General features: G+C 36.3%; 1 protein-coding gene across 4 annotated transcripts in view; it reads right to left on the bottom strand.

Annotated features, from left to right (window-relative positions):
* Positions 1 to 6,233: 6,233 nt before the first annotated feature.
* LOC148945404 (CD109 antigen-like) overlaps positions 6,234 to 16,906 on the bottom strand; it is a 135,106-nt gene continuing 124,433 nt past the window's right edge. For all 4 annotated transcript variants that reach the window (XM_089099330.1, XM_089099331.1, XM_089099332.1 and 1 more), the window contains exon 16: positions 6,234 to 9,265. In XM_089099330.1, coding sequence (XP_088955456.1) covers positions 7,821 to 9,265 — 1,445 coding nt within the window. In that variant the 3' untranslated portion in view covers positions 6,234 to 7,820. The remainder of the gene's footprint in view (positions 9,266 to 16,906) is intronic.

Below are 16,906 nucleotides of genomic sequence, written 5' to 3'. Positions count from 1 at the left end.
TCTTAAATGCTGAGCAAGCAGATTTAACCTCAGAAAGCCTAAGAAGTAAATTTGTTTTGAAATTCATTAGTTAAGGATTTACTGACTACTTCTGTATAAGCATAGACAGTTAGGGTATCATCAACATCAGAAAGAGGGCCCTTACCGCGTTTTTAGACAAAATAAAAATATCTTATACTAGTTGTAGTGAAAGTTTGAAAAACTTATAAATGAAGAACTTTTTGTACGAGAACAGCTCGTAGTATAGAATATAAAAAAAAACTGGAGCTAGACAGTCCCCTAGCTGGACTGATAGCGGTCTCTGAGTCTGAAGCTTGAGTTTCCCGAGCAATAGAAAAAAAGTTTTGGAAACTATTCCCTAAAGTCACACAGAAAGTGCGCAAATAGCATAGCCCCTTTTTACAAACGAGTATAGCCCAATCCTCCTGTAACCAGGGGGGGGGCCACTGTGGCCTATTAAAGATCAGAAGAGGGGATAGACAAAAACCGACACTATGACTGAACCTAGTCAGCTAGATTCCAAAAAGCATCTACCCGTGCAGGTGTCTTTCCAGATCGTAGTGAAAAAGTTCTAAGGCTGTGCCTTTTTAAAAGGCAATGTTTACATTTTTCGTCACTAGAAGAATAGATTTTCAATCGAATGAGTCATCTCTTAACTTTCTAAAACCATTGCTTTTATACAAAATGGCCTGGGAAAAAAACAAATAAACAATACACGGAAGTCACTTCACTCTTTACCAAGGGCCCTCTGCACTTGAGTTGAATCCTAAAGTTGTAATGGCGAAGGAATACTGGTTAAATTTTTGAAACCTTAAAAATGGTGCAAGAGGCTTTTATATATCCAAAACGTCCACCCAATGGCACCTAATGTTTAGTAATATTTTGGTTTAAAAAAAACTCTTAAGGAGGCTAAAGACCGACGAGAGCAAACCAAAGGAAATGATAGGCTTTCGACAGTATTGTACATAGTTAGGCTCTTTATTCTCTTTATAGTCACGGCATTAACCTTTCACTTATTTTTCTTTTTAAGTTTTGATATAGTAAATCATATCATCGATTTAAAACTAATGGTGTTCTTTCTTCTTTTATTGTCCCTGTTCGTCGGGGTGTGCAACAAGGAGGAGTTCTATCTCCAAATATTTTTAAATTTTGCATTTCTGGTATCCTTGAAAATACTTCTTCTATATTCTTTATTGGGCTAATTGATATTTCCTACCTTGATTCTGCTGATGACACTCTTCTAATTAGCCCATCTAAATTTAGACTATCGCAGATGATTCATAATATTTCTTATTTTTTTACTCAAACCGGTCTTTCGCTTAACATTGGTAAATGTGAATATCTCGCTTTAAATTTTTCACCCCCTCCTAAACATCTAAGTTCTAAAATTTTTTTATCCCTCATGTAGATTCGATGCGGTGGTTGGGTATTACACATACCAAAAATTTAAAAACTCTCCGGGAGTGTGCTGTCTGGGATGCCAAAGCAAAGATCCAGATTGGTTACTCAAAAATTGTAGCCAATCGAGGCAAATATAATCGCATTGCCCTTGGAAAGCTCTATTCTACTTTTTCTGATCATTCTGTTCTTTACCTTTCAGGGCTCTATCCTATTTTTAGGAATAGGGCCTAAGGATTTTAGTGATATTCGAGTGGCCTATTTTTGTTTTTGTAAATATCTTCTCTTTTTTCTTCTTCGATATAGGAATTGAAAAATAACGAGTACGCTTTACCTTCCGAATATTAGTCAGAGGCTGATGGGTTAACCCGAGAAACTTTTGGAAACCGCGTAATGGCATTTGTCACCTCACCATGGTTTGATCCGATTGTTTTATTAATTTTTATTTATTTAATGTTTTTGTTGTTTAATTGTTATTGGTGATTTATTGTTTGTGTTTTTTTCTGTTTTTTTTATTGTACTCCACTATTTATCTTGTGATGTAAGTGGGTTACAAATAAATATATATAGCATCTCTTAGAGTAAAAAAATGAAGGTAGCGAATGATCAACTCTATGCTAATTAGATAAGCATGTGAGAATTGGCAAGAACGGTCGGTAGGCCTCGTCAGATCCGGTCCGTAGTAAGTCATACGATCTCTAGGAACAAGCTCAACCATTGATTGTGAGCTTGATCATCAAATAGTTTATTAAACGAACCCAACCTAGACGGGAAAGTTCCATTCAATGCTTCAGTTGAAATCAAGTTGATGACAAATGAAACATTCTATTTCAAGGAACATTTTAACAAAGTAAATCGAAATATAAAGTAGGGATTTTTCTTACAGTTTAATTTCCAATAATTTTACTATAACAAAATTTTGGGTTGTCGCTTATACCCGTCCACCAAAACCAGCTCGAAACGCTTCAGAATGCAATTCTATCTACACTCTTGCTTTTCGCACCCCGGTACAACTGACTTCGTTTTGTTTTCGGTGGTTTCTCGTTTCAGAAAAATATAGAATAACTGAAAGGAAAATAAAAATTAGAACTCGGCTGCAGTGCTCCGATGCAGGACCTGGAATTTGATTCCGGTGATGAGATTACGCAAAAACGTCTCTATAACAAACATGGTTGCAGATATGGCTGCAACGTAGTAGAGCCAATCACGGCCCATAGTAATCGGGAAGGCGATTTGAAATAAAAACTGTCAAGCAAGACCGTGTCCAGGGGGGGTGGAGTCACCGAGTTTGACCCCCCCCCCACCCGAAATATTTGTCCAACTGGTTAAAATTTAACAAAAATGCACCTAAAGAAATGTTTAATGCATTTTTTGAAGTTTTGTGTAAAATGACCCCCCAACAAAAATCCTGGATATGCACTTGTTGTCAAGTGTCGAAGAATCGCCATTTTAAGTTAATTCAGGAATGGTAATTATGTTTCCGGCTAATCTTAGTAATAAAAGCTTATTAGAAATTTTATGGGAATATTAAAAGAGCCTAACCCCCCGAAAATGGTGTCGAAACAAAAAGGAAACTGGATCACTGGAATCACCATGGTCAAAAGTCCTGTCTAGGAAAATTACAACAAGGAAAACCACTTCTTTGCATGGCAGATATTTTTTAGGCGCGACTGTACCAAACTAGTAGTCACAGAAAGTTGGAAGAGGGCCCACTTAAAATAAAATCGCTATATAAAGTCTGAAACCGGAGTAAACAAGACCTGGCATTTTTTTCACTCTTTCTGTCTCCCACTGAATCCCTTGGTTCGTTAACCAAGCTTTGGCGTATCTGGAATAAAAATGCGGCTCTTTTCTTTATAAAAAAGAAAACTGTTAAATGACAACATTAAAAGCCTTCTCTTTCTTTCAAACAGCCTGATTTAAAACAAACAAAAATGAGTAAAATATTTTAATTAAATATCAACAATCATCCTTCGATTTAAACAACAGGACGGAAAAGTATAAAACTTTTTTTTATTAAAACACAACCATAAAAATCCGATCAGAGACAGGAAAAAGGCACATATTTTCTTCTAAACGTCCACACCCAGACAATATCTGAATCGTATTTAAAACATGCACATACACAGATGAAAACTTTAGCGTCGAAGTCCCCCCCCCCCCCCAACAAAAAAAAATCTCGACAAAATCAAATGTGTATTTAAAACACACACGTAGAAAGATGAAGGTTTTAGCCTATAAAAAAAAGCCCCATAAAAAACTTTACATTTCCAGACCTAGAAATATGAGATTTTTTATTTATCCAAAAACCTTATAATCACCCGTTTCTCATGAAAAAGTTGTTTCACTTAGGAAAATACCTTGACAAATGAAACTCAGAGAGGAAAGAAAATAACAAAATGAAAAATAAAATCAAAAAAATGTGAAAAAATGAGGATTTTGTCAGCCAGTGGCGAACCATGAAGAAGAAGAAATAAGCAAATATTTCGACAAGAACCTCCGCCGAGTCGTCCTCAGTGCTAAACAAAAAAGAAAAAAAAGAAAAAGAAACCAACGAAAATCGAACCTTTTGAAAAAAAGTCTCTTTAAAAGTCTCTTTAGATTTTATTTTTATTTATAATTTTATTTTTATTTATAGCTTTATTTTGTAGTCTAGATACATTTTGTAGACGTCTTAGACAAAAATGAGTAAAGGAGGGTCCAATTACAACCAATCAGCTTTTGGTGGAGCTCCTCAACAACCCACAACAAGCTTATTTGGGAGTGCTGCAACACCTTTTGGACAGGCACAAAACACTGGTTTTGATTGGATAACCTTTTTCAAAGAGGCAGGTGTTCCTGAAGGAGCAACTGAAAACTATGCAAAAATTTTCCAAAAAGAACGAATAAAGAAGGAGCTGCTTGTTGATTTCAATAAGGACTACCTCAAGGACATGGGAGTAATTGTTGTCGGAGACATTATATCTATCTTGAAGCATGCCAAAATTACTTGTGAAAAACAACCTGGTAGTTGGAATCAAGGACGAAAGCAGATGTCTAATCGTTGATACCGCAGGAGCTGACGAAAAGCCCCTGCTTACCTTCGCTCTCCAATGCAAGGAGGTAAAACCCCTTTGCCTCAACGTCCGAGCCAGGGCAAAGGCATACATAGACCCACTGTGATAAATATTCCTGTTGCTCAACCGAAGGCTGCATTTCCAAAAGTTGAAAATGTTTGGGTTCCTGACACCTATGCCAAGAAGAAAGTCACTTATGCTGAAGAACAGAAGACTATTATGACTCCAGAAACGGCGAAATTAAAGTGTAAAAATTTCCTAGCGACGCTCCACAAACTAAGGAACGAGCAAGCAGAAGGTGTGTCTAAAAATGTGGCAACGCTCATTCAAGCCTTAATTAATGGAAGAATTGAACCTGAAGAATTTTCACAAAATGACAATTAAACTTCGAAAGGTTCGATTTTTGTTGGTTTCTTTTTCTTTTCTTTCTTTTTTGTTTAGTACTGAGGACGACTCGGTAGAGGTCCTTGTCGAAATATTTGCTTATTTATTCTTTTTCATGATTTACCAATGGCAGACAAAATCCTCGGTTTTTCACCTTTTTTGATTTTATTTTTCATTTTGTTATTTTCTTTCCTCTCTGAGTTTCATTTGTCATGTATAGCCAGTGTGGTCTAAGAATGTATTTAGGAAAATACCTTTCTTCGAAAACAATGCAAAATGGTTCTGCACAGTTCAAGCGGATTGCAACTCATTTTTAACAACCAAAAATAGACAATTAAGCATTTTACTGTATACAATCTTTGCTTTTACTGACAAATCATATCTTCAATCTAGCGTTCGCGATAAATTTACGATCGAAAAAGCTAGACAGACGTAGACTTTTCTCCGAGCGTCTTAGAAGCAATTATAAGCTGACTTTTTCACAGAAAGCACATTCCGGCAAAGTATTTAAATTTCTAAAACGTGAACACTCGAGTTGCTTGGCGAAACTTTCAAGTGAGGTAGTAAGTAACCCCCCAATCCTTATTTTAAAAATATTTAGAAAATATTTAGAAAACCTCTCAGACTAATAAGTCAGCCTCAAATCGATCAAACTGAATCTTAACCCAGAAAGAGATCCTAGTTTGTAAGCTACCGTCAAATACGCCTACTGAACCGCTATGTCTGTCCAGCCCCTAATATTTCAAAAAGTTATCGAAAAGTTCCAAAACACACACCAAGCAAAATATTTACCTAACATCTACTAAGGTAAATAACATGCATATATATACATATATATATATATATATATATATATATATATATATATATATATATATATATATATATATATATATATATATATATATATATATATATATATATATATATATATATATATATATATATATATATTAAAAAAAAGAGGGAATGCGAGACTCTATTCCTAATTGTCATTCTGATTGATCAAATTTTCTCTTCACTTTCAATTTAGAGAGCGCCAAGTGTGAAAGTCAAAATAGCTCCAAAAAAATACAAAACCTAAGTAGACACACCTCTCATACAAAAATAATCACATGACCATCACCAAAATTATAGAATTATCTTTTCTAAACAGACTTTTCCACAAATTCAAATGTACACCTTTAAGCTAACGGTAGCCCTCAAAAGGTGGATCTCAGAAAGGGTATATATATATATGTATAAATAGATAGATATGTGCATATAAAGAGACCTATGATACATATATTTTTCTTAAACAGATTTGTCAAAACAAAGATCCATTCTAAACAGGCCTTTCCACACGTCCAACGTGGAGCTAAAAATGGCAGTACATTTTTTTCAGCAATGAAAAAGTTCAGTTTTCTTTCAAAAATGAAAAAAAAAATGAGAATGTACACTAGGAAATTTTTTACTGAACGAAACTTCTAAATCGAGACTAATCTTATAAAAAAGAAATAATCCATTTAGTTCTGCTAACCGTGACGAATTTTTTTTATTCTATATTCCAGTTATTCAATTCTTCTCAAAACCGCCAGTTAAAATGAGAATTTGTGGAATAGGCTATATAATATATATCAAGCAAGAAAATACCTCAAAGCTAATAAATTTAACTTAGCTACCATCACCATAACTAAATTAACAATTAATAAATTATGAGTGAAGATTCTTTTGACATTTCCAATGTTCTAATCTTCGCATGACAATTCCAAGCAAAGATAGGGCAAAAATTACGATTAACTGATAAAAGAGAAATATCAAGTTCGACAGCGAGAAACAAACAACTAACACTATTTACCATTATCCGTTAAATCATAAACCGAGGATAGACACACTATTTGTATTATTTGAAAAGTTATCCAGTTTAGTAACAGCTGGGTCTATTCGCATTTCCCTTTTTTTATTTTTTTTTTATTTTTATTAAAATTTAATTAAACTCATTAAGATTAAATTTAATTTCAGTTAGTTCTGAATTTTTGCATTTCTGCTGAGTGATGCTGCGCCGTCGGAAAGACTAAATAACAAATTCTTATTATACCCAGGCATATAATACCCAGTTTATTAACAACCGGTTCTATTCACATTTCCTCTTTTTCTCTTTATTCTTTTTTACACATTTGCCCTTTTAATTTTGCTTCTTTAATCTCATTTCTTTTCTGCCTTTGTTCCTGGATTTTTATCAAGATTTTAATTTAAATTTTTTTAAATCAAACTTAATCTGAGTTATTTCTGACATTTTACACTTCTGCTGATTGAAGCTGCACCCCTAGCGAGACTAATGATAACAAATTCTTATTACACCCAGACTTAAGCACCAACAGAACACCTCCTATTCACTTTCTTTGATTTGAGGGGAGGTCCTCAAGCCCTTCACTGTTGTTTAGGCTGACAGATTAGGAGAGGGTTTTGACCTAGCGCACTTAAGCTGCGGTTGATACAACCAGGACAAAACTCAAACGTACATCAATGTACAAGCCACATAAGTTTTTATATAGATTTCGTTATGAAATATGAAGGATCAGTTTACGAAATACGGAGGCTATACGATTCTTTACCAATTACCTCCTATTCAGAGCACTTGATATAGTTTAAGACCCTTAGCTTCAAAAGCCTTATTCTGTTACTTCCTTTCTTTTTCTCGTTTTGAGATATACATTTTGTTCGTTTTGACATTGCACTTTTTTCACTTTTCCATTATGTTACTCTTTTTTTTCTTATCAATATCTTCTTATTTCTACAATATTTTGAAAGCAGATAAAAAAAATTATGGACATTACTACAGTACATATATATTTGTTAATTGATTTTCAAGCGCATGCGCAATAAGAAGGTTGGAAATGTCAACAAGAAATTTTAAAAATGAGTAAATTAGTATATTAATTAATTAAATAATTTGTATAAAGGGTCAAACTTTAAAATATCATCTAGTTTTTAAGATCTTTATCAGTGGAAAAGAAAATTAAGAATTGCTAATACTATAAGTGAGACAGAAAGCGTGTGAATGGTTCCAGCTCCATTATCCCCGGTTGGAGAATCATCTACACCCCCAACAGAAGCACCGTCTTCAACTTTCCATCCTGGTAAATTCTGACATCTAGACTTACATTCACTTCCATCACAAATATCGCAGATCTTAGCCGGTATTGGGTCGTAGAAAACACGGGCTCTTCTTGAATTATCATAATAATCATACATTACCACAGGGACTTTCCGCTGTTCAGCTACTTTATAAGTACGAAATGCTGTTACCGAAGGGCAAACGGTATCCTGTGTTACCGAATCAAAATAGATCAACACTCCAGAGCCATCTTCTTTCATTTCAGCCAGCTTAACGTCTTTGTAAGTAGTAAGGCCCGGAACGGAATCTTCATCCACAGTGAATCCAGAGGGCACACTTACGTCCAAGACAGCCATATTAGACTCATTCGTGCCGTACGTACCAACAAAGCTGGAGCAAATAGTAAGCTGCATCCTGTTTTCATTAGCACGTTGAAACAGCTGTGTATCTAGATTGAATAGAGGCCACTCGCCTGTTATATTAACATTATAGCTATATGAAACCTGTACTACAGCAAAACCGCTGCCACTCGCCGTTAAATCTACATTCTTAGTAGTTGTTGGTAATATTAAATTCTGAAGAACCATAGCATTTTCCTTACGAAGGTAAACAAGATGTTCACCCCCTTCAAATTCAAATTTGACATTGACATCTGTGTTTGAAACAATAATACGCTCAGCAAGCTCAGCCAGAGCAAAAAGCCCAATAACTGTATCCTGGGTCGACTCAAAACCTCCTTGGGAATTTCTCTTAGACACAAGCCATTTCATAATAGGCAATGCTTCTGGAACCAGACCTCGATGGATGTAGGTGAGCAATGCATAGGCAGTCATTTCAATATCAACTGGTTTTGTCAACAAATTTCTTGGGTTCTTCATAGCTTCTTCATCTATCTCGCGGGACCAATACAACTTTCCCTCCATTGAAGTATTTTTCTTGCTTTCTAAAAGCTCAAAAGCCTCAAATTGCCCACTATCTTCAGCTAAATTCAACGCATATGTTGAAACAGCAATAACATACGGGTCTCTCATATTGGGAAGTTCTCCCCGCAAAAATCTCTTTGCCTTATCTACAGTATCTTTATGGTTATCTTGTCCGTTGGATTTTTCAAGGAAGGCAAGTAGAGCATAGGCAGTAAGCGGGACTCCTTTAGCTGCGCCCCCTTGCATGTCACTGTGGGAGACTTTCCCTATCTCTGGGAAGCTCCCATTTGGAGCTTGATTGGCGGCGAGCCACTCCAACGCTTCGTCAATAACAGAATCCTCAATGGCAATGTAGGACTGAGCCTGTCGGAACGACCGAGCCACAAACGCTGTTAACCACGTACTGCCTGAAATCAAAAGAGAAAAAATTAAGAAGGTGCAATACGTACACCTCTTCACAACGGGGCTTAGGGTCCCTCTTTCCCCTAGAAAAGTAGAAAATTATGGCCAACAACTATACTTTTCTTATTCACGGGTTTGCCTCTACAGGAACACTCCTCAAATCCCACACCCCCCTCCAATCAGAGTTGACTTGTGAGCACCTATAAATACACATGGGGTTCCATTGATGCTTAGATTAGAGCTTACACCAAACTACAAAGGTGAAGCAAATGCTATTATAAGAAGTTCTGAAGACAAATTGGTGAAAATTACGTTTCAGATTTGCTGGGATTTGAGTATCAAAGCATTTCAGTAACTGACAACCATGCACGTCCATATGAATATTCCCTAAAACCAAGAAAACAGCAATCTTTTTTTTCGTAGCAAGTTTCACCAAGTTTATATCGAACTTCGTAGCCAGTCAGTCAAAGTTTGTACATTAAAAATACACATCCATCATACTGAAGCACACAATTAACCAAGGTACGTAAACGAGATTTCGTTTCGAGAATAGGGGGGGGGGCTTAGAAAAACAACAAAAAGAGAAGAACTATACGGGAAACCCTAAAGTATTATCTAATTAGAAGGAAAACCATCCGGCGCTTTCACACACCCTTCCTGTTTACCTTTCCCATATTTCTCCGGGTACTCATTTAGAGCTGGGTCGACTCTGGCTGAGCTTACAGAGTTACGACACTGACCCCCTTTCAAACCAAATAACCAACAAAACCAGGGCTCGAACCCCTGTCCTTACGGACAATAGGTCTCAAGTATAGCGCGCAAACCACTCGGCTAGGACGACCATGAAACGGTCCCTTTTATATTCACAAAATTGAAATCTCAACAACTAAAAATAAGACCTGTGAAAACTACGTAAATAAAAGAATAGTGCCATCTGCCTTAAACTCATAACTTTGTAAACGGTTGTTCCATGATGCCACATCTTCTTTAGGTGTTCAATCTTTAAGGAATAACATAGCAACGGCTGTCATCACAGGCGGGGGACCAAAATTTAAAATTTAAACCCGACAATAATTAGGATTTTCGCTCGAAGTAAACTAGAGGAACTTGAGCATGATTATTAATATAAAATGTCCATAGGCACGTAATCCGGGGAGAGTCGGACTCAACCTTCCCCTTCTCCCCCAGACATCTCTGAATTTTTACAGCATCCATAATTTCGTAAATTCTCTCCCCCCCCCCCCCCGAAAAGTTCTTTTAGGAGAGCTTAAATACGTGCCATTTTAGTGCAACTAAACCTGACAATATATTTTTTCGATTGAGAAGCCATCCTGACCCTGCAAATTGATAACCCTACAAAAAAGAATGGTGTTATTAGTATTTGTTAAAATTTATATTCAAAATAAAATCTGTTTCTGGTGACAATCCGAACAAAACTTATTATTATTATTTAAAAATTAATATAAAACCCCTTCATAAAATCTAGATTCATAAAACCACTAGGTTCTCTTTTTTCTTTTTCTTTTTTTTATCTAGCATCTTTTACGGGGCTATGCCAGTAAAACTTGGGACCTGAAATGATACTAATCAAGTACTTAACTGCAGGGGGGTTTATCTCGGGTTGTGTCAGTTAAGTTGTCTTTTATAGTAACAACAGACAGGTTTTCAAAGATAATTTTTTATCTCTTAGGATAATTTATCTCACAAAATTCCTCAAAGGGCAGCACTGCAGCACATGCTGCATTCTTGCATGTTTGCCGTGTTGCCTCGGAAAACGACGGCACTAGGCAAGATAGTCCGTCAAAGAATGGTAACTCAAAATCGATATACGTGCAGACTACGACCCTTCAGGCTATATAGGGTTTCATAATAGGCTGTAATGGTATCCAATTGTTGTTTTAGCTCACTCTCAAGCCCTGATTAAGCCTTATTTTAAATCCACTAGAAGTACCAAAAGGATTTTAGGCGCTCTTTTGAAAAGACAGAGGGCTGATTGAGCGGGATAGTGTTACATTTTTGGAATGAAGAATCATGAGTCACCTTTTTCGGCAGGTCTGGTGTGCACCCCACAAGAAACTTGAATATGAATGTGCTCCCAAAAGACGCAGTTTATCAATTTGCTTAATAGCTTCTTAAGGATCAAGCCAGAATATCAATGCAGGATCTGCGATTGGGTAACTGAAACTTCCCTTGTCTCAGATACGTTGAAACTAACCACTCCTATGCCTCCAGATTCACTTAAGGGAAAGAAAATGTTTGACTGGGTCTCCGTGTTTGTCAATAGCTAGACCGTCCGTTGTATTGTCAACCAAATGAAAGGGTGGGTTGCAGAATCGTACCCTGAGGAGCTCCATACTTCACAGAAAATTTGCGGGAGGTAAACTCGTCGGAGTAACATTACTACTACTATTACTAACAACTCACTGCAGCACCAAGCTGGCAGAGCCCAACGTAGCTCCACACGCTCTCCCTCCATTCAAATCTATTTAAAGCTTCACTCTTCATCCCTTTCCGATGTCGGTCTAATTTCGTTTTAATCCTTTTTTATAGTGCCTCTTCTCATATCATTCAGAGACGACCTTTTTCCGTTTGGTCTTAGATGGATGGGCCAACAGAACAATCTTTGGCAAACTGTCATCCTTCATCCGTAAAATAAGGCCAGCCATCGTCACCTTCATATCTTTAATTATATCCCTAGAAAGCAGTATCGAATCACATGCTTCGTACAACTTACTGTTTGGAATACGATCATTCCAACAAGTACCAAAAACTATCCTTGAACAGTTCCTTAGGAAAACATTTAACAAATCCTCCTCAGCCTTTCGAAGCTCCCGTGTTTCAGGGCCATACTTGACCACTGTCAAAACCATGGCTTTTAATATTCTAATCTTAGGTCGCAGGCTTATATTTCTACATTTTCAAACCTTTTTTCACCTGTGAAAACACACCCTGGGCCTTGGCTATCCTTCTTTTTACATCTTCACTGCACCTAACATCCTTACTAGTAATACTCCCCAAGTAAGGGCAGCGGGATGACGGAGGAGCGTGTGTAGCAGAGTCGGCCTGAGGCGGCTTGGTACTGCAGTGAATTGTTAGCAGTAGCAGTAATAAGTGAAGTTATCCACTTGATCGATCTTCTGTTTCCTAGCCTCACTGCTTCAACCTCATTTACTCCTAATCTACATGACTAGTGTCTTGGCATTATCTAATATTACACCCAGACGTGTCAAAACCGTCAAAATTCATTGTTTTCACTAGTATTTTTTTCTAAAACCCTCAAATCATCTGCAAAATCCAAGTGAAGGAAAGTTTGACCTTCCCATTTGATTCCATGTTCTCCATAGCCTTTGCCCTGTTCCTTAGGATAAAGGCCAGCGCAATACGGGAACTGGACACAACTCTGCTCGACTCTTGACTTGACACGGAGCCATCTACTAACCTTACTTCGTACCTTTGCCATAGCAATTTTATTTTCGTACATAGCGCTAATCACTTTAATGTACTTATCTGGTATACAATGCAAGGAAAGGGCCTTCACTAAAGCTTTTCGATCAGCTGAATCAAATGTATGTTCGTAATCTATAAAGAGGGGCTGACGATTCGGACACTGCTCAATTATTAATCTAAAAATGAAAATTTGGTGGGCTCATCCTTCTTCTATTCCTTCCTTTAAAACGTTTTGGCGCTGCTCTTTTCTCACACTGCTCTTCTCTTTGAAACTTATCAGCAACATCTCTTATTTAACAAGTGTCATCATCCTAAATAATTTGCTTTCAGAAGAAATCAAACTAATGCCTCTGTTGTTACCAAACTCACTCTGATCAACTTTTCCTAAAATTACTAGGTATTTCCTCTTTTTCAAAAATGATACTCCTTATCTTCACTAACTTATTTCTAACTTCAAATCCATATTTCAAAAGCTCATTTACCACGTTATAATAGATTTGTTTTCCGTTCAAAAATGATACTCCTTATCTTCAGTAACTTATTTCTAACTTCAAATCCATATTTCAAAAGCTCATTTACCACGTTATAAGGACGTGAGGTCTTATTATTTTTCAACCCTTTTAATATTGTCCCCAATTTTTCGCAGAATAAATCTTCCTTCACTTCCAAATTATCAAAAATATTTTTTTTTTGTATTATTTCCTTCAAATTTATCCCGAATTAGCACATTCTCAAAATGTTCTGCCTATTTCTCTTATAGCACTTCTTAATTGATAGCACTTCCATCAGTTTCTGAACATACCAATACAATATTTTATGATTATGCCGTTTGACTGTATCTTCCAGATCCTCGGCAATTTTACCCATGGCCTCCGTTTCACATCTCCTGGATTAATGCAAAACTTAATGTTTCTCTACTTCTCTTACTTTCTTCCCATTTCTCATATGATGTATCACTCAAAAACTTCTACAAATCCCTGGTCTTTCTATCAAGATTCAAGTTTCTTCGCTAATATTCCTAGCTATGTTTCTAACTCTCCTATTTAAGACACCTTATACTACTTCACAAACTATTGTCCTAAAATTATTATATCCATCTTATATTGTCTTAGACCCTCCCTGTTTCTTGGAATTTTCTCTCAAATTGTCATCCTGGAGTCTACCACCGTCATAACTTCCTGGAAGGTAGTTCCACTTCCTAAATTGATCGTTTAGATCTCCCCGTTTCTTCTAAACAGAAGTTCTCCGTCTCTTTTGGCAAGATCTATCACTCAGCAACTTTTACCGCAAACTCCTTCTCTGCTACTAAGCTTGAAACGGTTAAAAAGGGCATTAGAGCTTTTAATTTCCATTCAATGAGCCTTCTTACGATATTCTAGGACTACTGGATCGATACGATCACACCTGGGAAAAAAACAAACAAACAAAACAACAAATAAACACGCATCCGTGATCTTTCTTCTGGCAAAACAAATACAAAATTCCACATTTTTGCAGATAGGAGCTTGAAACTTCTATGGTAGGGTTTTCTGATACGCTGAATCTGATGGTGTGATTTTCATTAGAGTTTTATGACTTTTAGGGGGTTTTCCCGCCTTTTTTCGAAAATAAGGCAAATTTTCTCAGGCGCGGGAAGGAAATGAAAACTTGAAGGAATTAACAAGGTGAAATTCATAGAATAACCACCTCACAGAAATAGTGTCTGGTAGATGTTTAGTGTAAAATAACTTGCTTTCCAGGCAGTTCTCAAATACTTTCACTTTGAAAACCGGCTGAGTGATTCAAATATCTGAAAAACTGAGTTGCGGAGGAGAACAGCAGCTACATAGTTTTAATTGTTTCAGTTTTTAATAGCAAGCCATGTAGTTCTTCACTTGATATACGCATCAGCTGTGGCAGACACATACGAAAGAGCAGGCAACAAAGAATGGTGCACATTGCGTGTCCACTGAGGGAATGTAGGCATTCTTTAATGCCAGTCGAGTCTAGGTTAGTAGATACTTAATTGAAACTGAGCAGAGTAGCTCGATTACAAGGGGCTCACTCAGCTGTGCACATAGGGTTGCCTTACTCGGCTGTCCAGGTAGGGTAGTTATAAATGGATTTTTTTTTTTTATATTAAAACTGAGTAGAGTAGCTTGCTTACAAGAGGTTTACTCGGCTATGCACATAGGGTTGCCTTACTCGGCTGTCCAGGTAGGGTAGTTATAAATATATTTTTTTTTTATATTAAAACTGAGTAGAGTAGCTTGCTTACAAGAGGTTTACTCGGCTGTGCGGGTAGGGTAGTTATAAGTAGGTTCTTTATTGAAAGAGCAGTATAGCTTACCCACAAAAGGTTTACTAAACTGTGCAGTAGAATAGCTTACAATTTCCTAGTTTTACACAGTTATACAACTTCCTACAGAGTTTGTTAACTCAATAGTTAGAGTGGCAATAATTATGACAATGAGAAATAAAATATCATCTGGCTCAAGCATTACAAATAGCAACCTTCTTTTTAGAAAGTCCTTTGTTCTTTTTCTTCTCTAAGTTTTCCGTTAATCGCACCCATTAAAAGCTGGTACATTGGCCAACAAAGGAGAAAAATCTTCCACAGCCAAGCTGTTAGAGAGAAAAAGGTTTTACTTTAAAAAAAATATAACACATTAACAACAAAACCCGAAGTTTATTAAACTTGTATGGGTACACATCACTCTTTACAAAACCCTACATACACAAGTTGAGTCGATGTTTCAGTTGCGGGGTCTTTTTCAAAAGAATGGCAAGCCAGCCTATCCCCCAATCAATGTGTTTTATTGTATTCACGGTAGAAAGTAAACCAATCGGATATAGGATGTATCGGTATTTGTAACGCTATTCGCATGAGAAATGTTTTTCCAATATTAAGGTCTTGAACGAATTTTCCCCTGAATAATAAAGTCCTGAATGAATAGATCGTTTTTTTACGCCAAAAACCCAAGCAATTATCTTTCTATAAACAATTTTATTTAAAAGAACAATTATCACCGAGCGAAGCTCAGTCCCCTGGTTTACAACTTGTCATTGTACTTTTTCTGCCGCAATGCGTAGCATTTAATGCGAGGCAAATAAGAATCCGAGACTCACTTCGCAGCTACCAAACAGGAATACTAAAAGCTCGGCATCAACTGATTTGTCAACGAACAAATTGCATTTTGAAATTCCTCCTATGATTACAAAAAAAGCTCAATCAAGGTTCTTAGCCCTTTTGCTCATGAACCACTTTATAAATAGGGGCAAAACCACCTCTAAAATTGCAAATGTTAGTAATTATTGACTATTTAGCTTAGAACGTTGACACTTTTTGTGATGATTACAAAAAAAACAATGAAGTTTCTCAAGCCCTTTTGCCCATGGACCCCTTTATAGCAAGGGCAAAGCCAGAAATGTTAGTAGTTATTAACTCTTTAGTATAAAAGCCACGACACTTTTGTGACAATCAAAAAAAGCTCAATCAATGGCTTTTAGCCCTTTTGCTCATGAACCCATTTATAAGTAGGGGCAAAGTCATTTCTAAAATTGCAAATGTTGGTAATTATTGACTACTTAGCATAGAACAATGACACTTTTTTGTAATGATTACAAAAAAGGCCCAATGTTCCTTAGCCCTTTTGTCCACGGACCTCTTTATGAATGAGGACAAATCCATGTCCAAAATTATAAATTTTGGTAGTTATTAGCTCTTTAATATAAAAACCACGACACTTTTTGTGACAATTTATAAAAAGCTCAATCAATAGCCATTGATTCACCCTTTCCTCATAGACCCTTTCATAAGTAAGGGCAAAGCCATGTCAAAAATTAGAAATGGTGGTAATTATTAAAAAACATAGCATAAAAAGGAGGACAATTTTTGTGATAATTACAAAAAAGCTCAATCCCTGGTTCTTAGTTCTTTGGCCCATGGACCACTTCACAGGCAAGGTCACTAACACCTTGCATGTGTTTTAATTTTAAATAGATAAAATAAATTATAGTACCAATTACATTGGAAAGACAGTCTGTGCAAAAAAATCGTTAGAAAAAAGTCCTGTTTTTTATACTTCTGATATTTTCTTAACCGTTTATTTATATCTTCATTAAAGGTAATGGAAAAGAAATTCCTATTCCACCATCCCAAATTTGGAAACATTTTGTGTGTATCTTTATTAAAGAAAATCGAAAAAAAAATCCTTGCC

This window comes from Artemia sp. Qi Xiang Cuo, chromosome 13 (assembly GCF_049724085.1).
Source record: "Artemia sp. Qi Xiang Cuo chromosome 13, ASM4972408v1, whole genome shotgun sequence".
Lineage (NCBI taxonomy): Eukaryota > Metazoa > Arthropoda > Branchiopoda > Anostraca > Artemiidae > Artemia > Artemia sp. Qi Xiang Cuo.
The sequence above is the reverse complement of the archived record's forward strand: the minus strand, read 5'-3'. Positions and strand labels throughout refer to the sequence as shown.